At 35.7% G+C, this 26,608-nt stretch overlaps 2 protein-coding genes across 4 annotated transcripts in view; one reads left to right on the top strand and one right to left on the bottom strand.

Annotated features, from left to right (window-relative positions):
• The window catches only part of MS3_00002293 (uncharacterized protein), a 40,188-nt gene extending 39,066 nt beyond the window's left edge, over positions 1-1,122 (bottom strand). For 2 of the 3 annotated variants that reach the window (XM_051209865.1, XM_051209866.1), the window contains exons 1-3: positions 1,017-1,121; positions 896-973; positions 33-102 (exon numbers count right to left, since the gene is read on the bottom strand). In XM_051209865.1, the coding sequence (XP_051075338.1) occupies positions 33-52 (20 nt within the window). In that variant the 5' untranslated portion in view covers positions 53-102; positions 896-973; positions 1,017-1,121. Of the gene's footprint in view, positions 1-32; positions 103-895; positions 974-1,016 lie in introns of all 3 variants that reach the window. The other variant, XM_051209867.1, reaches the window with a different exon arrangement.
• Positions 1,123-11,649: 10,527 nt separating this feature from the next.
• The window catches only part of MS3_00002291 (uncharacterized protein), a 38,117-nt gene continuing 23,158 nt past the window's right edge, over positions 11,650-26,608 (top strand). Inside the window, exons 1-8 of the mRNA XM_051209863.1 lie at positions 11,650-11,839; positions 17,248-17,516; positions 17,570-17,687; positions 19,528-19,882; positions 21,984-22,152; positions 23,688-23,949; positions 24,003-24,028; positions 25,532-25,716. Coding sequence (XP_051075335.1) covers positions 11,794-11,839; positions 17,248-17,516; positions 17,570-17,687; positions 19,528-19,882; positions 21,984-22,152; positions 23,688-23,949; positions 24,003-24,028; positions 25,532-25,716 — 1,430 coding nt within the window. The 5' untranslated portion in view covers positions 11,650-11,793. The remainder of the gene's footprint in view (positions 11,840-17,247; positions 17,517-17,569; positions 17,688-19,527; positions 19,883-21,983; positions 22,153-23,687; positions 23,950-24,002; positions 24,029-25,531; positions 25,717-26,608) is intronic.

Raw genomic sequence — 26,608 nt, 5'->3', positions numbered from 1 at the left:
GAATGTGTAATAAAATACAAATAACACATTACCTTAAACGATTCCAGAACATATTCGGTATGTAGTTTTACATTGAATAAGCCATTATTACAATTCAATTTGCTAATATAAAACAAAAACACAGAACACAACATTCATAGACAGAGGAAAAATGAAGACACAAAAAACCTTGAAAAAATATCAACAAGCAACGGAATTGTGGCTTATTTTATCACAGTAAAAGACATAGAAAAGTCCTGTCAAGCCCAGTTAGAAAAGGATAGTGTTGTGCCTAATGCACCTGCTAATATATCACGTGATTAAATTGCATAATAGCCAGTAGGCCAAATGAAATCTTACGATGAGAAAAACATAAATATGTATGATCTGGTTACTTGAGCCATACAATAAGAATAAATATATAACAACAGTTCATAAGTAGTTCCTAACAGTTACCGTTTATTAATTCTTCGTTAGGATATAACAGATGATGATAGCGCCTTAGTAGTTATATTGGCTGAGATGTTTGCTCGAACTTGGGGTCTTGAAGCAACGCTGTCAGGTAAATCGTGATCACTATTTATCTCAGTTTGTAAGAAAGAACAAAAAATTTCTTGTAATAAATAAAGCCATAGGTTAGATAATAAAAAACAGCCTCTAAAGTTACTCAATACTTAATCGGAGTTCACGAAGATCGAAATCGGAAATATCATGATGGTTTCAGGTGTGAAGGTAAATACAAAAATCAAAAACGAGCCATTTGTTAGATTTCGGGACACATATACAGACTTTGGAAATCGGGTACCCATGACTTCTGTTTCTTACAATTAAGCAGTAGGCCAATGGTGGTTTTAAAAAGACCGAAAAAAATATGAATGAGTAGTTCCAGTATTTAAAGTCATGGACTTTTACTGACCTTCATGGATATAAACGACAATTAGACAGAAAGTGTAATGACAAGGAACACCACAATATGTATTTAGCAAGCCGTGAGCTAAGAGTTGGTAGGATAATAGCAAAACCAAAAAGCTTCATACTTGTTGACGAATCACTAATTTGACTTATTATTAACATGAGCAGTTCATTGATAACATGTCATAGAGTATATTTTGTCATTGTAACGTAAGACCCATATTTTGCGCCATAACGTACCAATAACTACAGCTTTGGATTAGACAGTTGCCTAGACTCAATCCATGCATAAAATGTTTCTATGTTAGTCCATTTGTTCCTCATAATCGTTAACATCAAGGATTGATGACTCATTGACGCGCGCTATTAAAAAAGAACAATATATTTCATAGTATTGATCGCTAAATTACACATAAATATTACAATTTTTTGCTTTAACTGAACTTATTTTAGTTAAAGTAATCTTCAGGAGTTTCCTTTTTTCAAGAGAAGTTCATCATCTACATCTCACAAGTACAGATATAAAAAAAACGAAATGCACTAGTGTTTATACTCCATCGTTGAGTATATCTTCGAGTATTGTTTGTATTCATAAGTATTAATGTTTTTTTGTAACGGCGGAAGTCAGATTTTTTTGTTATTGTTAGGTTCCGTCATATAAAAACCTCTGTTTTTGTCGTAGCGGTAAATAAATCCCCAAAATAAATAGCTTTGTAGGGTTTCGACATTGGATGCTGACCACATTAGTTTTAATGGACTCACCCGGCTGAAGGCTCTCGGTCATTCATTCGCACCAGATCACGAGTGAGAACGCCGTGCTCAACAACCTTGCAATCGCTAGCAAGATTAGATCAGACAATCCTCGATATATTGATAGCCTGTCAAATATATCTTCGAACCTCCTCGCTTCTGTCTTTTGATTTCACTTGGTGAGCACGCTCTATATTAGGTGTCACTGGTTAAAGCGTTGTCAAACTCCGAATACCTGTGGCACCTTCATTTTGTTCAGTGTCTATGACTTATGAAGCTTTAATAGACACTTCCCAGTTTTCGCTGTGAGATAAGAAGCACGACCATCCCTGAATAGACCGAGCTATTCGACGTTTACTAATACAAAATAAGAAATGTTGGAACGTTGACATCAACCTTGGCACAGCAAGTACGATGGGACGCTACAGGTCGGTAAGGAACAAGTGTATAATTAAAATCTGAGAAGCTAGGAGAAAATGTGAAATGTAGCTGGCACAATCTCCGCTAAAGTAGCCCAAGAGACTATTCTCATTCATAAATTACGGAACAAAAACGCAGTATTACGTTCTCGAACTAAGTACGGAAGTGACTGGATCTCACATAACAGAAGATGATCATGACAAAGCAAGATTTGTGGCAAACTATGTCGGAACAGATTCCAATCAAAAGTCTTTTCTGGACAAAGTAATAGACCCAAGAGCGAAGTAAAAATTCTTCTGCTCACTGTTAACCTCGACCTAGGCGATGTGCTGAAAGCCCTTAGTACTCTGGAAGCTAAAAAATCAACAGGAGCGGACGAACCATGATCCAAAATTGTGAGAAACTTTTAACAATTTATTGCTGTCCTACGATATTAAATGTGTCACTTAACCTCAGTGTGTAACCTACGGACTCGAAGAATACAATTATCACTCTCACAAATAAAACTAAATCAACACAACTCCGATCAAATTACAGACTTGTCGGCCTCGACAGTGTCGTAATCAAAATACTGAACAGAATAGTCAAAAAGACCGTTATGACACTCGTGAAAAACAACAACTTATTAACAAGTGAATAAAGTGGTTTACAAACGGTTAACAACTGGTCGTATATACTTCAAATATTTTGGATGATCTAATTTTCGAGAATAAACCACGCAAGTTTAATTATTTTGCTGGATGGTTTGCCATGTTTTTTGATAATCCTTAACATCTGTGTATTTTCACCTAGACTAGCTTTTTATATATCGTAGAACTCACTCCCAAGATGTTTTTGGTATAAGGTATATTTAATGGCTTTATGCTACAACATACTAATGTGAAAATTTGTGTCGTTTACTGACGAAGCATATTAGATTCGAAAATTATTTGACAATTCTTAGTTCCGATTACCTTTGCCATATGATTTTAATCTCACCAAACTAAATTCAGCAAGTTCGTATGAAAAATCTATAGTATAACTCGTCATATTCTTAACTGTTGTTCCACAAGTCTAAATTTGAGAAAACGTTCATAGCCAGCTTTATGATTTTTTAATTGTTATTCATCAACCAGCATTTTAACCTGGCATGTAATTTGAGTCACATTACGTCTGTATGCCTTTTAAATGTAACAATCGCTTGAATCATCTTTGACATTTTCACTAAGCCCATCATAGTCGTCATTGCAATGGATATTTGGGCTTCTGAATTGGTCCATCATATTAGTTCTTAAAAAGACGTCGAACAAAGTTCAGATAATTGTTACGGGAGAACTGAAAACATTTAACTGATTAAAACCTTTGTATTGAATATTCATAGTTTGTTCTTGAATGTATTTGTTTTACTCGGCTTATGAACTTGTTTCCTTATTGCTATTATTATTATTAATAACGGCTTTATTAAATATTATATTTTGGTACAATATAGAATTCTCAGCACAGGGTATTTTAACAAGTTTCTTACACAAAAAAGCAGAAACAAAAACAAAAAAGTGAAAAAAGGTTTTCAAACAATCATAAAAACTGCACTTTTCAAATTAGAGACATGTTAAGAGTGCAGGTTATTGACTAGGTTAACTCTAACAACCTGTTTGTCACAGAATATATTTGCTAGGTAAGGTATTATAGAACTTTTATACTGTTGCTTGCGTGCATGGATTTTAATGTAATTACGCCTCATTCTACCAGAAGATATGCAAGGAGAAAGATAAGAGTGAAGCGGATGGTTAGTATCTGATAAAATAACACCTGCCAGGTGTTTGCATGACTTTAGATGTTTATCCACAACCATATTAATTATGACCTCGAAAGACTCACCGCACATCTTGCTAACTGCCTTCATCACTCTCCTCAATACAGCAACGTCTTTCCTCAAAAGCCCGTGAAAGAATAATGGAGAACAGTAAAGAATAATAGGTAATATGCAAGAATTGACAAATTGTAAGAGCAAATGACGAGTAATCCCAAGAGCATGCAATCTCGTTATGTAGTAGGTCAGACGGAAAACCTTCTTCGATAATAATAAAACGTGAGAAGACCAAGAGAGATCAGAGGAAAAGGTGACACCAAGATAATTGACCTTCGACACTGTGTTTATCAAAGATTCTCCAATAGCACAAGCATTATGTGATCTCAAAATGGTGCTTGGATTCCGTTCATGTCTCATGCTAAAGTTAATAGCTTGACATTTAGATGTATTAAGTATGAGACCATTACCAACAGACCAACAATCAATACGAGACAAAAACTCATTCATTTCAATGGGATGTAAAGAGGAAGAGATAGGCATACATACAATGAGATCATCCGCATATTTCACAAAAGTGTTTTCTGTGGGAGATGGAAGATCATGCACAAAAAAAGAGGAAAGAAGAGGTGAAAGAACAGCTCCTTGTGTTACACCCTCATGAGACAGCAGAGACTCTGAACACTTTCCTCCAAATGCAGTGTACTGTTTCCTTCCTGAAAGGTAAGAACATAGCAAGTTGGTTATCCAGCTGTCAGTGTTGACGTTGATTAACTTGTTAATTAAACGTTGTCTTGGTATAGAATTAAAAGCTGAAGTACAGTCCAGAAAAGAGCATCGAACTTCTTACCCTTGTAGCGTGGCGTCGAGTTGAGATTAACTATGAACACCGCTACCAAGAAACACGTGCCAAATAAATCAGAAGGCGAGGGTTGGACGTAACCAAATAGATCCATGAAATCCCCGAGAAGCCAAATATCAGAAGGCAATTAATGGACCAAGTCGAGGTTTATTAGCTGGCGATCTCGTGGCATCGAAAGGATACCGAGATCGTGCCAGGATACAACCTTGGTTACAGAAGGTAACCGAATTCGCGCGAAGTTACAATCAAAGTGTAAGTAAAAGAATGGAAGCACAAAATAGCTGTCATTAGCACAGTCAAACAAAAGCACGTTAAAACAAACACTGGTACAGCTGGTTATAATAATAATTGTTTTTATTAAAGCAGTCGTGTTCTCGTGATAAACGTGAGTCACTACAGGAGCTCCCCGCTAGAAAGGGTTTACACTTTCGATAAATAGCGTTTTGAATCGTGGGAGTGATCGGCTGACGAGCGATTGTAGGACGGAAGAATTGGCGAACAGGAAAGCGATCGTTGATCGTCGAGTTGCCAACGAAGGTCGTTTTCGGAGAACAGTACCAGGAGCGATGTGCTGTATTTGTTGCTTGAGTCGGCATGCTACACCAGAGTGGTTTGTATCCAGAATCTGAAGGGGGCGTTCGTAGGGGTCCGGACCAGAAACGCTGCAGACGTAGGACGAAACCACGTAGAGCCAAAAGACCAGAAGCGACCGTAACGACCAAGTTCGAGACCAAGCGTATGCCAAGCATTCGAAACCAATATATCGACTGAGTGCGTTGACAAGAGCATGGGTGATCAGGCCAGCTTTCGCCAAAGTTGACTGAAGTCGACGGAACCAAACGGAGGTGGTCGAAGGCGTGGGCTCAGGAAACAAAAAGAAAATAAAAAAAGAAGAGTGTAGCATGCGTGTAGTATAGGAGTAATCCTACACCGTATCGGTTGTTAACTGTGCGGCTAGTCGCGGAAGCGTACGGGCAACCGTACTCGGCGACCGGAACGTGAGACGGTAGTCTCGTTCGCGTCGCGTGAGCCTGCAATCTCATCCGAAGTCAAGGGCGACGTGGTCTGCTGATCTGGACGTGAGACTGTCGTCTCGTCCGTAGACGGTGCAGATGACGCGTGCTGTTGACTGGGACGTGAGAATGAGGTCTCAGGTGTATCTAGCGTGGGACCTGAAGATGGTTTGAGGATCCCGCTAGTAGGTTTGATTGGTCTAGCATTGGATCTCAGGTTATCAGATAGGGCACTGTCATCGACGTGTGCTGGTTTGAGACGATCAATGCTGACGATCTCGACGCGGCCATGTCGATCAACCTCGAAGGTCTTTTCGTGACGAGCGATCACGTGAAAAGGGCCTTCGTAAGGTTGTTGCCAAGGTTTGCGTACCGAATCTACTCGTATGAAAACATGTGGACAGGTAGATAACTCTCGAGGGAGAGCGACCTGTCGATGTTGTATTCGAGTTGACACCGGAGACAGCGTTCGCATAAATGCAGACAGTCGATGGACGTAGTCTGATTTACCGAAATCAGGTCTGCTCCGTGGTGTGAATTCTCCGGGCAGACGCAATGTCGTGCCGTATACCAGTTCAGCGGCGGAACATTGGATATCTGCCTTCAAACTTGTTCGAATACCTAAGAGGACGAGCGATAAGGTTTCGTACCAGTTGTCGTTCTCGTGTGCTCGTAGAGCACTTCAAGTTGGCAGTGAAACCGTTCAACTTAATCATTTGATGCTGGGAGGTAGACGTTAATGCGTATGCGAATGCATTCCGTACCAAGCAGCCGGGTCAGCGAGGAGAATAGTTAATAGGGGAAAATTTCTCGACTAAAGCGTGGAATTCATCGTCACGCGAATAAAAAGTAACAAGAGTTCGGTACACATAAATGGGAGTCTATTATATTAATACTATTCTTATCGTTATCCGTCATGTCAAGTATATTATACATTAAAAAATATGAAAATATACGACAGACGTGGATAGATAAATCATAGACTCACCGAATTGGCTTCTTTGGAAGATTTGACCAGAAGTTGAGGCGTGTTCCAAACTTTGGGATCACCAATTGTAGCGTGGAGTCGAGTTGAGATTAACTATGAACACCGCTACCAAGAAACACGTGCCAAATAAATCAGAAGGCGAGGGTTGGACGTAACCAAATAGATCCATGAAATCCCCGAGAAGCCAAATATCAGAAGGCAATTAATGGACCAAGTCGAGGTTTATTAGCTGGCGATCTCGTGGCATCGAAAGGATACCGAGATCGTGCCAGGATACAACCTTGGTTACAGAAGGTAACCGAATTCGCGCGAAGTTACAATCAAAGTGTAAGTAAAAGAATGGAAGCACAAAATAGCTGTCATTAGCACAGTCAAACAAAAGCACGTTAAAACAAACACTGGTACAGCTGGTTATAATAATAATTGTTTTTATTAAAGCAGTCGTGTTCTCGTGATAAACGTGAGTCACTACACCCTTTTCCAAGTTGAACACTATATTGTGATGCAGAACAGCAATAGCATCTAAGTTGCCTCTTTTGCATCTGTAAGCAAACCGATACGGATCAATATGCTCTTTTATCGCAGGCTGAAGTGGAAGCATTAATAATTTTTCCATTGTTTTGAGGAAGAGTGAAGTTACTGTAATAGGTCTAAATTTCACATTCTTATCACCAGATATTTTATTTGGTACAAGGATTATCTTCATCTTTCTCTACATTTTTGGTATAACATTAGATGAGAAGGATCTGTTAAAGATAGTTGTGAATAGATGATATAGGACGTCAGCACATTTTTAAAAAGGAGGTTTGGGATACCATCAGGTCCCAAACATCGGGATGAATTAAGCGACTGGAGACATCTTAGGATATCACTTTCAATGAAATTAGGAACACATCTATTCTTCAAACCTGTGGATGAAGGGACATTTTGGTTCCTCTTTGTCTTTGGTTTGGTTTTATGGAATTTTTACTGCGGGAACTTACAAAATTGAAGGACGACATTCGGCTCGATTATTTGTAAATTGCGAATAAACTTTGGTACCTATATTGGAGTTTGGTTCCATTGGTAATTTTGGTTCGTAAATTGCAAATAGATCAATATACTGTACTTCAATAACGGGAACGAGCGAAAACTTCAATGTAACAGATAATAAAATCGACGAATTTAGGTACTACCGTGCTATGCTTATATAATGATTAAACTATCACGTACTTGTTAATCAAACAAGCATTCAAAATAAACTCTGGAGCCTCCTATCAAAATTAACACTTATTGAATAAAACTTTCTTGGTCGCAATGGGTAATGTAATGAACCATCTCGGATCCGTTAATGCTACGAACGTCTGCTATTTGCAAAGCATATAAAACAATAATAACTGTTTCCCATTGGCTAATTCTCAATAAACACTATAACTAGTTAAACATAATGGTTTCGGGATATCGTCATAAAGCTTTATCATGACTTGACAATCGCGTAACATGATTGATAAGGCTGATGAAACTATTAACAAAATCGGTCGACAAATTTATTTGTAATTATCATTAAATAGTGTTATTTTCTCGTTATCTTCATCCACTTTAAGTGATTACAGTATGTTTCTATATCAAACGCTCACTCGACAAATATCTCAAAAGCTTTTCAGTGTAATTGGTGGTTCAGGAACACAATCATGTATGCGAATCATCAGCATAAGCAGTCGAGCAAATCTCATGTAAACTGAAAATACTGTCGAATTTATCCCAATATTGACTAAGATTCAAGCCATTATCATAGACATGAGTTGGGAGTGTACTCTCCTTGGTTACAACTTATGTTCTCCCTTATAATAATAATAATAATAATAATGAAAATAATATTAATAATTTATTCTCAAATAACAGTTTGTTACATGAGGCATGCCAGTTTACAGGTAAGATCAAATTGATACAAATGATACAATATCCACTGTAGTAAATTACTCAGCTGGGTTGATAATTTAAAAGACATGAATGTAGATGGTTTTAGTCAGAATCACAGTTGGCGCGCTTCATGAAAGTTGCGTTGCGAATGTGCAACTGGTGGTCAAGGATAGGTCCATTGAAGGTGGGAGCTTCTAGAAACCGCAACCTTATGTCCATGTGGAATATCTAGGGCTTTAAGGATGGTGCAGGATGAAGTCACTTGTTCCATATCTCAAGGTGGCTGAAAAAGGGAGCAAGTAATAGAAAGGACGAGAGGCAGAGTAGCCAATATTCATGAAGGAATGTTTAAAGTATGATTACTCAGTCTAATTCTCTTTAATTAATGTATTTGTTAAGCAAGAGAATTTTAATAGGTTAAAGAGAATAAGAGTAAACAAGGTATGAGAGGACATACAACTGACGAATGGAGGCGATTCAGAAAGGAGCTGAGAGTATGGGATTATGTGCGGTTATAAAATATAGTGCGAAAAACAGTACCGTGATATACAATTCACTATCTTCCTCTTTTTACCGAAGCTATTGGAGCCCTTTTCATCATTTTTCGTACTATTATTATTATTTTTTAGGTATCATAGGGTCTTGATTAGGCTTCGTATATTATCGAATTGTCTAGTTTGCTTGTAATAGGATTACTGGGTAGGAAGTGAAACCAATTCAACTTTCGTAACACGATTTAATGAGGTATTTTGCATGATAAATGAACAATAATATCTTAAGTTCGTGACATCCCACTAAACCATAAGGAGCCGTAATTAAACAAAATGTTCTGCCCTACAGACATGAGTGGATTGAAGTTACCTCCCCATCATCGTGTTTGCTGGTCAGTAACGCCACCCTCCCTCCTTTTGTGATGTTAGGCTCTCTTACGTTTGTGGTAAGTATAAATACTGCATTAATCAAAGACCATAGTTGGAATACACATAAGAACCATTCACTGTTTATCATCTTGTGAAGCTTTATTTAACTGGAAGCGTCGTGCAACACCACATCACCTGTGTTTATGGCACATGTGCTTTGTCGATAAAACGATTTTAATCATTATATTTCGAATAAGTCGTTTTCGACATTATGCTAGACTCCATACTTGCAACTAGTATACACTATCAGCGGGTGAATTCTATAGATGCTTTGAAGACCGTACGACACATAGTACGTTAGTACAGAAATATGTTAGTTAAAGAAGATACAAGCAAAAGTAAGGCCATCAACGCATGGGCCAGTCCATGGTGTACGATTAACTGATACGCGTTGGTTGTCCTTGGCCTTGACGAGGACCGATGATTTGTTTGATATTCAATGACCCAACTGCCGGATGATTTGGCTAGGGCTAAACGAAATTTCACTGGCCCTACACCGCTAATTTTGGTATCGAACCAACGTCACGTTGAATCTTGTGTGAGAGTAGTGTAGTGGCGTTGGACCGTAACCTTTGAAAATGAGCATATAATTACTAAAAAGATTTGTATTCAACAATTGACACAAAGAGGAGGTTAAAAGCCGAAAATGCGGAAATATTCAATTCAATCGGATGGCGCGGCCCAGCCTTGCAGGAGTGGTCATTCTTGTGTAACTTATATATTTTACTCATGTTAAATATATTGTTCTATCTCCAGCTTAAATGTGTTCTCCAGACGTAGGACGAATCAGTGTAGACGATGATATTGCTTCCACGATATATCTCATAGATTAAGTAGTCACTAATGATAGATCTACAATTTCAGGATTAGGTTTATCACTAGAGCAGTACTAATAACGGAGTATATACAACAAACCCTTTAATAGCAGACGAGCAATGGATGATGGCTCTGGACAACGGGAAATCAGTGGATGTTGTCTACATGAACAACATCAAAATACTCTTGAAGCTGATAGATCTGAGCATTGACAGATCTCCCCTAAAATGGCTTGATGATATCTTGGTAGGTCGTAGACAGGAAGTGAAGAAAAAGTTCAAGTGCTTGTCGTGGTAAACAATACTTAGTAGAGAACCTCAACGCTCTGTTTTAAGTATTCCACTTTCTACACGGTATGTAAATGAACTCTCAAGTGCAGTTGAGCACCCGATACTAATAGACGTTGATTATATGAAAATTTGACGAAGTACATTTTCGCTTCGGGAAGACTTAGATAATCTAATTAGCTGATCTAAAATGGCTGATGCCCATCAACGCAGTAAATGTGTCTACTCTCACATAAGGGATATATGGGTGAATAGATATAGGGTTGTTGAAGAGTCAATGCTCGCAGTGTGGTCTCACAATGGTCTTAGAACAACAGTAAGTTACGACCTCAAGATCACAGCCCTGCTGCCTCGATCTCACACCCAAGGGCTTCAGAACCCCATGAGCTTTAGAACCGATATTTAACAAGTTAGTTACTAATATGTTCACGAAGGTATACACAACCCTAGGGAGATCCATACTTGAGACTTCGTTCAGGTACCAGGCCCTGTTGGAACAGATATTCCGGAAAAAGTACAGAGGGCAGCTACACACACAGTGCCAGACACCGGCTGTTACCATAAGTAGGGTGTCTTGAAAAGATGGACACCTTTACTCTGTCCTACCTCAGATTGAGGGGTGGTATGATTTCTTTTTCTCCCTATCAGATAAGGACAACTCCAGGGACATAGTGGACGAATGAAAAGGCCAAGAACGAGCAAAATACTAGCGGAATACAGGTTTCCAAACCGAATCATTGATTCTTGAATCCTGTTACCCGAAGCAGTGTTACCACACCTTCAATTGATTCATTCAATAGAAGACTAGACACTCATAGAAGCTTACTAGAAAAGGACTAACATAGACCATGGATCTTCTGTCCTTAATACACATACCTAAATGTGAATCTGTTTCACAGATTGTAACGACCGAACTGCCAGTATCCGGTTTGAACGCAGGACTGACAAACCACAATGTATCCGAGTAGGCCAGACTACGTTCTTCTGTACACATTCTTATAAGATACAACGCATCGAATTTCAAAATAAGGCCAGAAACGTACAATCACTATCGGCAAAATATTTTTAAATGTCACCAGCAAGCTATTACTACTTGTCGACTTGTTTGAGCGAATCAAATGATGTTGATAGGGATAACTTACTATTATTTTATCATTCGAAATGCAGTTGAAAGACCGTTGTTTAGTTGTTATTGCACTAATCACAGGTACCATACTACTTAAATACCTATTTTCGTTTTACATCTTTATGCATTTTTAAATTTAAAAGTGGATTGTTCATTTTTGTACTGCAAATTGTAGAACATTGCAAAGATTAACATTGTCCCTCTGCTTTCAAGTATGAGCATTTAGTCAGTACACAATGTTCTATCTTTTGTATGTTCGAACAAAACTTATTACTTTTGGGAAGCAAAATTAATAGCTAATTTTCTGATGCCTCAAATTTTTTTTGGATCCTTTTTTAAATATCCTTTGTTTACAAACGATTTCACATTGAAAATTAAATCTTCGCATCTGTTCTCAGTATACTACCCGTTTTATTTGTGAAATTAAATGTGTATCACAGCTTTAACTCAGCTGGTTTTCCATCCGTAAAACGGTAGATATAGCCTTTTAAATGAGTAATGTCAACTCATCGTCGATGAGTGGTTCAAATGGTTGTTAATAGAATAGTAGAAGCTTTCGCTTAACGTCTTCCGTGTTTGGTATCAGTGGATCATAATACTTCCAGGCAAGAACCTAGGTATATTAACGATAATAGGGTAAAAAGACACTGGTTAATCACAGTAAGATATTATCCTTAGTCCTTAAAAATAGATCAAAGTTTCTCTTAAAGGACTCCTGGGTAGTCGCTTGGACTAGCTCAGCCGACAATGAATTCCAGAATTCGACAACTCATGAAGAGTAGAAGTTGTGTCTACAATGCGTTCTACTGTGTTGTGTCTCTAGCTTTTGGGTGTTATCCCTTAGATTTGTGTTGGAGCTAAATTTAAGTAGGTGTTTAAGAGGATGTCCGAAAGTGTTAAGGATATATATATATATATATATATATATATATATATATATATATAAGGTCAGCAACCACATCCCGTAGAGAAAATCTTGCTAAAACGCGTTAACCAGAATAAACAAACTAAACTATTTCAACTCTGCCCTGGGAGTTGAAGGGAGAGTTATAACGTCTCATGATGGAGGCCAAGATTCTTCGTAAGTCACGAGGCCGGCGGCCCTTCCAACAACCACAGAAACAATCAATATAGGTACATGGAATGTCCAGGTCATGTGGGTAACTGGGAGAAACAGTCCAAAAGCAACGGAGATGAGATACAACTTGAAGGTGCTCAGATTCAGTGAAACACAATCGACTAAAACTAGACAGAAAAGGTTAGGTTCGGGAATGATGCTGCTGTACTTTGTTTACAAGGAAGCAAACGCTCCGCACACTCAGGCAGTTGCTTTGATGCTCTCAAAAGAAGGACGTAATGAACTTATAGTATCATCCAAGCATCCTTCAAAACGAAGGAGGGAATCATGATAAATGTTATCCAATGTTAGGCACTCAACAATGATAGCAATAACGACGATAAAGACCAGTTTTATGAAAGGCTTCAACTGATCATAGTGAAGTGCTTAAGAAACGACATGATCATCAGGATGCGAGACCTAAACTCCAATGTCGGAATGAACAACACCGGGTATGAAGATGTAATGGGACAATATGAACTTGGAGAGAGAAACAAAAACGAGGAGAGATTCACAAACCTATGTGCATTCAACAAATTAGTTATACGATACAAAATATTTCCTCACAAACGCATACACAAAGCTACATGGGTCTAGCTGCACCACACCACGGAGTACCAAATAGATCATGTTTGTATTAATAAAAAATTCAGAAGGTCAATGGAGGACGTGAGAACCAATTGAGGGGCTGACATAGCTTTAGATCACCACCTGGTTGTGGTCAAGATGAAACTGAAGCTAAAGAAAATCTGGACAGCTCGGGGAAAAAGCATTACAAAGGTTCAATACAGCCTTCCTACGAGATAATAACAAACTCAATCAATTCAACATAACTTTCAATAGCGGGTTCCAAGCGTTACAGGATTTACTGAAAGTAGAACAAAGTACTATGGAGAACAATCAGAAGGGGATCAAAGCAATACTAACATCAACGTGCCAGGAGGCGTTTGGTCGCAACAAGCATCATCATAAAGGGATCTTTATGCAAACTTTGAACAAGATATATAGTAAACCAGAGAGACCAATCAAGTAAAAAGAAGGCAAGTTAATCACTGAAATTGAAGAACAAAAGAACAGGTGGGTAGAACAGTTTGAGGAACCCTTGAATATAGTAACTCCGTTGAATCAACCGGACATCAAAGCAGCATCTAAAAACCTTCCTATAGATGGTGGTTGACTGGACTACGAAGACCTCCACATCTGAGGGGAAGCATGGAATACAATGGACAGCTTGAATGCACCTGAACGGTTTGAACTTCACAGATGACCTAGCCCTTCTATTCCATAAAGACCAACAAATGCACGTGAAAATATTCAGTAAAGCAGCCATATCTGCATCAGTAGACCTCAACTTGCACATTGGACAAAGCAATATCTTGAAATACGATACGGTGAACGCCGACTCAATCACACTTGATGGAGATGCTCCGAAAAATGTGGAATCTTTAACGTACCTTGGAAGCATCATCGATGAACAAGGAAGATCTGTTGCGGATGTGCAGGCAATGATTAGCAAAGTAAAGGCAGTATTCCTACAGTTGAAGAACATATGAAACTGGAAGCAACTGTCAACCAATATCAAAGTCAGAATCTTCAATACGACCGTCGAGATTGTTCTGCTGTACGGAGCTGAAAGTTCACGAACTACTACAACCATAACCAAAAACATACAAATATTTCTGCGTAAGATACTCAATGTCCGTTGATCGAATACCGTCAGCAATAACCTACTGTGGGAGAGGACAAATCAGGTTTCGTCTGAAGAGGAAATCATGAAAAGACGCTGGAGGTGGATAGGACATACATTTAGGAAATCATAAAACAGCACCTCAAGGCAAGCGCTAACTTTTAATTCGGAAGGGAAGTAGAAAAGAAGAAGGCCAAAAAACACATTATATCAGAAATTGAAAGCAGATATGAAAAGGATGAATAGCAACTGGAAAGAAGTGGGAAGGATTGCCCAGGACAAGGTTGTATGGAGAGTGCTGATTAGCGGCCTATGCTCCTCCACGAAGGGTAATAGCCCTAACTGAGTAAGTAAGGAATACAAGTCTTTAAACTGCACCAACTAAAGACACCTTATTTTATAACAAACGTCCCAAAGATCTATATGATGTTAATAACAATGCATTTTGCAATTTAAGCCCATTGCATGCATGGACAACTCAAATAGATATACAGAAGCGACATGAGACATGATAGCAAATGTGTTGATTTAAGTTGTCACGGTTTACAAACAACAAGAAGTATAGAGATCAACGGGGAAAGTGCTTCTAAAATTATGAGAAAAAAAGACGTTACAAATGTGCACAAACGAAAATCTTTTCAAATAAAGCATCTTAACTGCCAAGGTTTGAAATAGAGTACTATCGATTATTGGATACTAGATATCAAATCAACACGTCACTATTCTAAATAAAGCAATTGTTGTGGGAATTCTTTTGATTGACAGTTGTATTAGTCACAGACTAATTTCAGTCATCTATTTTTGCCTATTACTCCATGTATAGTTTCAACATTGCTGACTCAGTGATTCTACCATCACCAACAAATCGTAGATCACCATTACAATGGCACCAAAAATACCCTAGCTATTCTGGCATTCACTATATGTAAGTTGATTTAATAAGTCACACCACCACCAGCACTCACACAGCCACTAAATCACAAATGTGTTGTCTACCGATGGCTCACTATCAAGGGTGAGTTCAAGGACAAGTTCCTCTCAGTTTTCTAAAATCACTTTGGATTTGGGAGGTAGAGATTACCTGCCGTAGCTATGGACACTGACTGGCAAATGACAAGTCGCAATTTGTATAACTTGAGTATCGTTGCACAGTAAGACAATATCATTCACATAGTGAAGATCAACAATTATCTCTTTAGGTGACAGTTCTACACTATCACTAATTCGTTCCACCGGAGTAGTTTCCAGAATATTATCGACATCTATAACCAAAATATATAACAAACTTAATAAATTATATGATTGCTCTTAAGGTGTGATTACATTTCAAAGATGTTTGTAAAAAATTGTTTTATGTATTGTACGAACTTCAACAAATTAAGCCCTTGCGTACCACACTACTAGGTAATTTCCAAGTTTTTATAACAGCCTAAAATGGATTACTTTAAGCACATCTAGAAACGTGTAAATTAAAAAGAGATAGTTTATTAACAGGACTAATTTTAAAATTCCTTGGCGTTTCACTGATCAGTAACTACTACTATAACTGTTTTAATTCACTGAATTCTGGTTTGTCTTCCTTAAGATAAAATGCTATTGAATATGGGGGGAAAGTGAAGAGATATATTAAATAACTGGTTTTTTAAACCACTGATTTCGTAATTAAAATGTCTTGTTAAATGTTCTTTTACGTACATAACTTTAAAAAGTTTCTAAAATAGTGCTATTTCGATAAAATGGTAGATCTATATTTGAGCTACATGCGTTATTAAAAATGAATATACATTTATTACGGACACAAGGTTATTCCCTGGTTCTACATTCGACATCCATGCTTCATACGTTTTTATCATCGACTCATTTAAAAATCAAAAATTTTGTTAGTAGATTTTTTAACTAGTAAATTATATTGCTACAGAAATATAAAAGCGGCGTAGTGTAAGATTATTATCCATCACTGGAAGCTAATTTATTCAGAATTAGAAAAAAATTCTCTTAACCATTGTGGCCTCTTAAGAATAAGCTTCAAAGATTATATATTTTTTTGATGGTACGTGTAAATTTGACACAAAATTTATGTCGTAAGATCGTTATGTATTTACATGGAAATGCTCTTTATTAACATAGATTACTTAAAACGAAACAATTAATATACGCTACTAACTTAGTTTCTTGAGTGAGTTTTTCTTTTAAAAGTCCGTCTAAAACGTTGGTTTCTAGTAGTTGATAAGTTTTTGTCCAGTTGGTTAGCATGTTGATTTTGTCGTGATATTATGAAAAAGGGTAGTAATTTACTCGTCTCACTCTATTTAAATTAAATTAAAATCTAGAGGTGAGAAGTATGCTAATAAAAATAAACTTTTTGAAGTTTATTCAATCACAATTATCATACGATCAAAACTATCCAACAGTGTACTAGTGTGAATTCAAAAATATGAGTTAAAAAATAAACAATGCAGTTGTGACGATTCGAGTCCTTCCGTTGTTGGTGTTAAGGACCGCGAATTTTCAGTTTCCTGTGGCATACATGCATGCTGGGCGGATTAATAAAGTAATTAATCTTTCAAATACTTTGAAAAGCCATGTGGTCTTAAGTTTATGTACAATTAACTTTATCATTTATATAATCTTAAAACTTCCTATTTAAACAACTCAAATGTTACTGACGGATTCTCTGTTTCCAAGGTCGTAACTTTCCTAATCGACCTACATATCATTTAGTATGTGAAGCCAAATTCAATAATGAAGTTTTATCAACTGATCCAGTTGAACATAATGAAGAACCCCAATTTGAACAGGAACTTGCTTGGGATTTAGATAAAACAAGTTTAAAACAACATCGTTTACAACGGAGCGCATTGAAAGTGACGGTATCCGCTGTTGACAGCCAATCACCAGTTAAAGAACCAATTGGATTTTTCATGTTAGATTTACGTTCATGTTCTACTGAAAAAGTGAATATTCTTTTAATCTTGACTCATACAACTTTACTAATGTGTTTTAAAAGGTCTACAAATGGTATCGAATTCTGCATAGTAAATATAAAAGCAGTCCAGCTGTATTTGCTTCAATTTATTTAGATATTGAAGGACAAGAACTTGTTCCCAATCCAAAAATCAAAACAGGTAATCAGTTGTCAATTTTGTTTGTGTTGCGGTTTGATTATGAGTATTAGTAGATTTTTATTCAATTATTTGTTGATTTATGTTAGATTTTACTTCTTTAATGTAATATTTTTAAAAGACTCTCGCGACAAACGTAGAACTTTCATCGACTAAAGTAATTTGGATATGCTATTATACCTAACTACTGCCAACCTCAATAGTCAATGTTGTTTGGTGTAGGAGTGAGTTGAAAGGAAGTTAAGGGTGTCCAAACCAAGACTTGATACCAGTCCATGGACTGATTGATTGTAAGTCTAGAATGCAGACTACCTGGTTGGTGTCGGCGCGATAACCGTATTCATTGGCTGCAGAGTTTGGGTCACACGGTTTAGAGTTATTCACGATGGCGCAGATGAACTTGCTTGTTATCTTTCTCTCGATCATGAATTCCGGTATTCCTTTTTATATAACTTTAAAAGCTAAGAATTAGGATAAGTAATGGAGATTAAATTGGAAGAATATCTGTAAGCTATATTGGTCAAAACTTATGCAGATTGATATTTGAATTGAAAACTCTAAAACTTTAAAGTCACCTTGGACTGTTTATAAATGTTAGGCAACGCTGACTATGGTAGATCACACGAACACTCTTACCAGTAATCTGAATCTTATCGAATACAGACAGTGAATAATAAGCATTTCATATAAAATATACTTTAAAAGCAGTTGTTTCATTTATTTTAGCTTAACACCATGTAGCATTCACTGTATCATTGCACAACAAGTAAATTTGTCGATTTCAAGCACCTTAAGAAACGAGATACAGGTAATTTTCACTAAACTGTTACAAGGTGAGGGTCACTATCTCTCGAATTTCGGGCAGAGATCTAATAAATTCGTTGATATTCTGTAGTTTTAACAAAGAAGTCATGTTAAGTTTATGAGCCTATGATAATAAGATTTTCAGTAAAAACAATAAATTTTATGATTTTTTGCTGACTACTGTATTTAGTCTTGGGTTAAACCTTTTGAAAATAATTAATTACTGACATTTCATATCTGTATCTCTATTAAAAATGAAGTATAGGATCATAGCCTACAACGAATTCGTGTTAAGAACAAATGATATAAATATTTAAATCTGAAGTTTTACATCGCAGAGCGACTTCTCTTAGGTAATCGTTGAAAGTTAAAAGATATTGAACCGCTATTTCGTCCCAAAATGAGGTTCAACTAGTAGGCAACCAGTTTAAACCTGGTTCAACCAACTACTTTGGTTTGGGTATATAAATCCATATATATTTACTTAAACCTGTTATTCCTTCACGTAACATCGACCACCGACTGGAGATCTTCACAGCCATCATACAAAAGTATGTTTCAAAACCGAGTAAATAAATCTATACCTAGAAATGAGCTACATTGAAAAACGTTTTGCAACATTTTCTTTACTTCTTGTACTATCAATTTATATAATTCTGTTTTTCCACTTATTTGTTAGGGGTTTCATTGTATCTATTGGTAATTTTACAATGAACATACATGCACATGTAAATGCATTATGTATACAGCCTTGTACAATATATCCGATTTATTTCAACATATATTTACCATAAGTAATTGTCATAAAGTTTTATCTTCAAAATTATCCTCATACTATTGATTATTCTGGTTGGCATATTTTTAGCAAGGCTGTTTTCTACAGGATGAAGTTGCTAACCCCTTGCTCAACTCTCCTCCTTTGTGTGGATTTGGGACCGACAGTAATCCTAGGAGAGCTACAGGTGGGGTTATATCATTAATCGATGATAATTACCGGTATATATATAATTCAGACGGTTTTTTTCTTCAAATTTATAAGGTTTGGCGATGAGCCTATCAGAAGCTGATTTAATACCTCGTGTTTATAATTCAGAAGAAGACAATCAACACTTTTCAGTACCTACAACAACGGCAAATATACAATCAACAAATATCACTTGGTATACAATTGGTCCAAGGCGTTTAGCAAAAGAATATTTTATGTTAACTTTTCAGTTTGAAGAAGCTTTTAAATTAGAATCATTAATTCCAATTGAACAAAGTTTATGTTCAGGTGAACATATTGGTGGATTTCATTTTACATGTGAACTATTTGGTATTACAATTTACTCTAATCAATTCAGTCAATTAATGCAAGTGAAATTCAATTCAATCGAACAAACTTTCTATATTAAGTGAGTTTTTTATGTGAAAAGAAAATATTTAGTCATGATAAACTTTGATTGGTTTTATTCACGAATTAAACACTGATTTCTAGTTAAATAAAGTAAAAGAATTTATGCTACAGTGCTACAGGGTTTAATTCAATTAAACGGCAATGGGGATTTATTGCATAAAACTAAATAAAATATATTTTAGCAGTTGAATTCACGAGTCAATCTAAGTTAAACCACCATTGAAAACCTGGAAGCGCTGGAAGGCCGTTTTGTCCTATTATGGGCTCTTCAGTTGTGCGCATCCTCTATCCCGCACGCGGGATTCCAACCCAGGTCCTTATGTCTCGCGCGCGAATGCCTAAACTCTAGACCACTGAGCCGGTATCCAGTGGTGACAACGTTTAACTTCAATCGATCCATGATCTTGTGCAACCTTTAATCCATTGTCCGAAGTGAATAACTGTCTCCATCCGACACGGATTGAACTCCACTGATCACGGCTTCTAGCAAAAACTCCAGGAAATCCAGCTTGAAGCTAGTCACTAGTGAGCACATAATTATTGTCATTATGGGTGTTAAAAGTGTTAAAATACTACAATCTCCACAGATCCATAATGATAAATAAAATGTCTAAAATATATGACAACGATTGAAACATATTACAATTTATCAAAAAAATTAAACAGTATGAAACATTATGATTGTCAAATTGTGAAGTATTTATTGATATGTGATAACAATGATGACTTACCCAGTGCAATTTACTACTAGTGAAGTTATTTACTCATCACGGAGTGCCATCTAAGTTCAATAATAATTAATGGTAAAAGAACGGACTTGGGATGGAAGATAAAATTCCGGAAGAAAATGTAGATTGATGAAATCAAATTTATGGAACATTTACAAACTTTGGATCTGAATAAGACAAAGGTTGGATGAATTTTCGACATTGCAAACGATTTTGAGCCATGTTATTCAAAGGTACGATAATCACGCGGACCTCAAGCTAGTAGTATACACTTGTTAACATTGTTCAGTCCAATTGTTATTGACTCAATGGACTGATGCCTTGTTTTGGTTTGCCCACCCCTAGCTTTCTTTCAGTCTACTCCTTCATCAGCCAACATTCCCCATAAGAATAGGTTGTGACTGGGCACACGTAACACATATGCCAACCACTTCAGTTGATGAAAACTTACTACCTTATCAGTCGATTTACCGTCATTACATACTATCCTAACCTCGTCATTTCTCACTCGGTAATCCTAAAATACCCAGACTATGCTTCGAAGACGCCTATGATCAAATACTGGTAACCTATAAATAAAATTTATTCTTAATGAACCATGATTCACAGCTATAGAGTAGAATGAAGCGAACTGTTGCACAGCTATGCTAACTGATTCAATATGATCGTGAACTGTTTTTAAAATATGAGACGGTTGACAGAAACTACAATAAGCCTTACACAGAAGTTTTACATTCTTTAACACCATTTCAACAAAACGTATTTGGTAACCGTTTGAAAATGACTAGTGCTTATGCGATTCAAATCCATTTCACCTTGTTTCAAATTCAAAAACATGACCAATTGACTGTCTGGGTTAATCGACATGAAATATAGGTTTAGGATTTTGTTCTGATCGCTTTTAATCGTTTTACCGTAAATTAATCTGTTTTTCAGCTTTTAAGATCACACTCATATGTATAAAATTACATGTTCCCCAACTATATGTATAACTAGCTGAACTAATTCTCTTAAGACTACAAGCGCTAATCAACAGTAATGACTCAATTATTCCCTGTCATCAAAGTGATTTGTTTCCCTGTCAGAAAATAAAATCATTAATAATGTAATCAGAGTCGCCTGGTCTATAAAGCATTAAATAATTCACACCCGTAGATTTTAATTCACTTTTAAGACTAATTGTTAATATTTATAATCTTGGTAAATATATTTTGAGAATCTTCTGAGTAAAACTTTTTCAGCAGTTAACAATGTTCTAATAATCAAACAACTGTTTCCATTTCTTTTTTTTTGAGATCTTTTAAGATCAGCAGTGAGGTGACTTCCATTCCTCAATATGCTATCTAAACGTATGTTTCTTTTTCATTTCAGATCAACAGTTGATATTCTACGTATTTATTTTGTGCATATTACTCCATTAGTGATCAAATTTTGTTTTGGAAGTCATGTATTAGCACATGCAACTGTTCCAGTAGAACAACTAATACCGTTCAATGATCATATACTACAGAATACTGCTGTATTAAATAGAAGTTTTGACGTAAGACTCAATATTTTACTCTTGTCGCAGCTAAAATTAGTCAGTTTTGTTAGTAATTAGTGTAAGAAACCATTGGTTTATTTACTTACTTTTTATTAGATATTCACTTCAAATCTCCCTTCTAAATATTGTCGAATTTACATTCATTTTCACAACCAATGCAAGAGGTTGAGATTATTTAAATTTTACTTAAGAATAATTTTTTGAAATAATATGGGTGTTCATCTGACGCTATTTCATGATGATTCACTGGAATCGAAGTTTGCTTAGCACAGATAAGCTCATAAACCTGTAGTATACCAGCGGAACGTTTCCGACTCAATAACAAAAGTTCACACAATTAATCTTGAGCTTTTCGCAATGCTGTTTATGTACATATAAAGATCATGAAAAAGACTTCTATAGTGCCGTATGTACAAGTTAATTCATAGAATGCTTTTCGAAAATAAGTTATCACCAACTGTGGAGAACAAGAACACAAGTGGGGACCATCGAATGTATTTGGATACACAAATTTTACTACGTCTTAGTAAAATCTGAGAACCATATACTAAATACTTCATTTGCAAAATGTTAATCAATCGTCACAATTGATTGATCACTGGGTGGTGATCAGTGTCATGCTTGTCTAGTCCTTATTAGTGCAGATCGAATGCTATCGATCATGTTGCGATGTGGCCACCAGTCTAGGTGACTCGACACTGCGGGCACTATGTATTGAGATTTAGATGGTGGTTGGAGGTAGTCAACAGGATTTCCTGTTGACTACCTCCAACCACCATCTAAATGTTAATCAATCGTCTCAGACTTCATTGTTCCTTCGCTTTCACAGCAATCATTCTCTGTTCTCTTTTTCTTTTCTTCGATCTTCTTAACCTTCTGCCGCCAGTCATTTCACTTTCGATGCATGATACATACTACTTATATATTTTGACATCAGTAGCACACACCACACTGACATCCAAACACTTTTACTTATGAATACAAATAATCTATTAAAGTTTTCTACATCATGACCAGCTAAAATAGGAAAAACCTTCAAGGTCGTTTAGCAGCCAATAATTTTTCATTTGACTTCAGTTTGAGAGTAATATCTCTTAATTTAAAACCATTTTTCATTAAAATGATAAACAGATTGGAAGTGTATTTTATTCACTAGGATTCCCAGTATTTTCTTGCGTTTAACAAAACAAATTATTATTTCTGCATTTGTCCTATTTTACATACTTATTTATGAGTTACAATTTGTTGTTTTACTACGTTCCACATTATTTGGGCAAGCGATTTCAAGTAGCTTTGTTGCAAGTATGTTATCTTCTTGTTATCGCTGAATGAAAGTTTTTGGAACTTTCCGTCTTCTCTCTAACCCAGTCTATTTTCTTACAAACTGGTGTTTGTGAATGATCTCAGAAGTTGTGACCTTTTTATTAGTATATAGTCGTTATCTCAAGTCTTATTATTGTTGTTTTAATGTAATTAAAATTAAAGTTTTTGATTTAGTTTATTTCAGATTTTAATTTTTCTTCTCTCTTTAGCTTATATCCGAAGAATCTGACCAACAATTAAAAGAATATCAAAGTAAGCATACTGAAGATAAACCACGTGTCAATATAAACATAACACTTCGACGATATCCTGATAAAAATGCAATACAACAACGATCGACCATGACAAATAATAATAATAGTAGCAGAAGATTGCGCAATATGACAGATTCATTGAATCATATTTCTTCACTGAATCTCGATCCATATGCAGATGTAAATACAATGAGTTCGAATGTAAATGAAAATTATGGTAGGTTAATTTCATTTATTACTTTTAATAAATGTTTGTGTGTTTTCCTATAGATCAGTTTGTAACTTCGTTACCGGAGGTAAGCATCCAATACTATTATTGTATCTTTTTTAATTATTATTTCTGACTATATTTTAAATATGTGTATAGTTTCACTAGCTCAACCACTCAGTATACTCTTAGTGTCTTTGTAGAAATTTGCTGCTCACCGTAGATCAGTTCAATCAGAGGTTTAGGTATTTGATTGCCCATCATTTAGTTAAAGACTTGAACTGCGATGTATGTAATTCGGATCCAGTAGCTAAATAGTGTCTTTAGTCCTTAAAAACTTGATTAATAAGATAAATTTCTACATGAGTAATTGCTTTACTGACTGGTGCAGAAATATTGACAGTCTAAATCATACGAAACAATCAGTTTCTATCTATGTTCATGTAACTTACTTACCAAGTACACCAATTTATGTACTCATCTTTAATTTATATCATTTGTGTGAAGATACATGATACCAACTGAATATCTAAACCAAAATAAGTGAATGGCTAGGTTCGAACTGAAGACCTACTAACTGGAAGCTTATTGCTTTCATCACCACGGGATTGATCCACAAATATTCAGTCAATGTAGTATTATAATAGACAATGGAAAAACATTTACATTTCTCACGGTTATGTATAAGCTTAATTGTAAATACTTCACGTCAGTATACAAAACAGCAATCAATGAAAATAGGTACAAAGCGATGAAAATTAATGATATAAACATTTATTTAAAACATGAAAAGAGAAGCATCTGTGAGAGGACTATGATATGAAATGAATAAGGCGTAGCACAATATGTGTTGTTCGGAATTCAGAATTTTTAACTGACGGTTTTGATTGCCTCAATAATTCATTAAAGATCTTATTCAACATTATATCAGTTTTTATAGATTTGTGTAATTCCTTAATGTGACCATCCGTTGTTAACTTTCGTTTCATCTAGTCTTCATCTTATGTGGTATGTTTAGGTGAACTTTGATTTAGTGAAATAACTAATAACACAATCTCAGCGTCGTTTTGAAACTTCCATAGTGTTATAACTCAGTAGCTTATAAGTTACAGTCGTTATTCTTTTGAGTGAACAATATTTAGAATTATGTAGATTTTAATCAGAGATTATTTTAATGCAATTTTTACATTTAATTTCTTCTGTGCACTTGGCCACCACTTTTTGTCAAAATGTACATACGAATTTCGATGAACGTGCTCATACAGGCTATCAGTTCATATAGTATTCTGTGCAACAAAATTGACTAAATCATACACTTGTACTTGAATGTGAGCATGTATATCTAAAAAGTACTATAATATGTATTGTTCTGTACATACGTTTGGCTTTATTTCAACATAACAGAACTTTTGTGGCTATCCCAAACAATTATTCATATTAGGTAAGGGGCTAATGCATTCAATTTATCTTTTTTCTCAATTAAGATTGTGTAAATATACGCCAAGATTAAGATAAAACGTTACAAATAATTACACTATAACGTGTATTTAAAGCTAAGATAACGTTTTTTTGGGGATAAATTCCTTCACAGGGAAAAACACTTAAACAATCCAGTAGAACACTTGAACGTGATGACTATTTATGTCCATCAAAACTGCTGAACGTTTATCAGTCAATGGATGGTACACCCGATTGGCATCGTTATTGTTACACTATTGAACTAAGAAGTGTAAAAAATATTCAAGGTTTCGACCATGAGTTACAACTTTACGCCAGGTATGTGAAACTTTATTTGACTTCGACTATACACTACTGATATTTTTAAATAATTAGTGGGGTTCCCGTAATGTTGTTACTGTTAAACAATGAGGGCTTTAGATAGTTTTTAAACACTCCCATTATACCATTATAGTTTTAATATCAACTTAATAGCTAGTTGAAACTAAGAGTTTGTTAAAAAATGACTTTTTTTATAGGTAAGACAGCATTGTCATAAACAAACGAAATTATGTATTAATTAAAAAATAAATATACAACACCTTGTCAACTAACATTGCAACTTACTAAAGTACATAAAGAGGGAAGAGAGATTTTTTTCACAAAGAGATTGTACTGTAACGATGGTGATTATTGTTTGCTATAATTGTTTTTATCCAGTTTTCCAATCGGAGGAATTTATACAACTCATCAATAGGTTGCTGCTTTTTAGGAGCTTAAATAGATTTTATGTATATATACTCACTAGAACTTTAAAAATTTAGTTGCACTGTTTTTAAGGGGGATATTTAGTTGTATCGCCAACTTTCTTTCTTTAATCCAGAAAATATTATGGAACTAAATGTTTGATAATTGATGTTATTATTGTTTAAGTTAGAAGACTGTATTTAGTTCTCGGAATTTATTTATGCATAACTCAATGAATAGTTTTACAGTAATTAATTAATTAGTTCACGTTATAAATTTGCATTCGAGCTGATAAAAGCAGCAATAATAGTTGAAAGTCATTAAAGACAAAAGCAAAAATGACTAATTTAATTTAGTTGAACAAATAAAGAGTACACTAACCGGTAAGTAAGCAAGTGGTTGGTTTGCTATTCGAAAAACATTATAACGTCAAGAAACTAAGTAGTAAAATACTAGTTATTTTTATGTAATATGGGTCATATAA

The sequence above is a fragment of the Schistosoma haematobium genome, chromosome 1 (genome assembly GCF_000699445.3).
Source record: "Schistosoma haematobium chromosome 1, whole genome shotgun sequence".
Lineage (NCBI taxonomy): Eukaryota > Metazoa > Platyhelminthes > Trematoda > Strigeidida > Schistosomatidae > Schistosoma > Schistosoma haematobium.
This window is presented reverse-complemented; position numbering and strand designations above follow the sequence as displayed.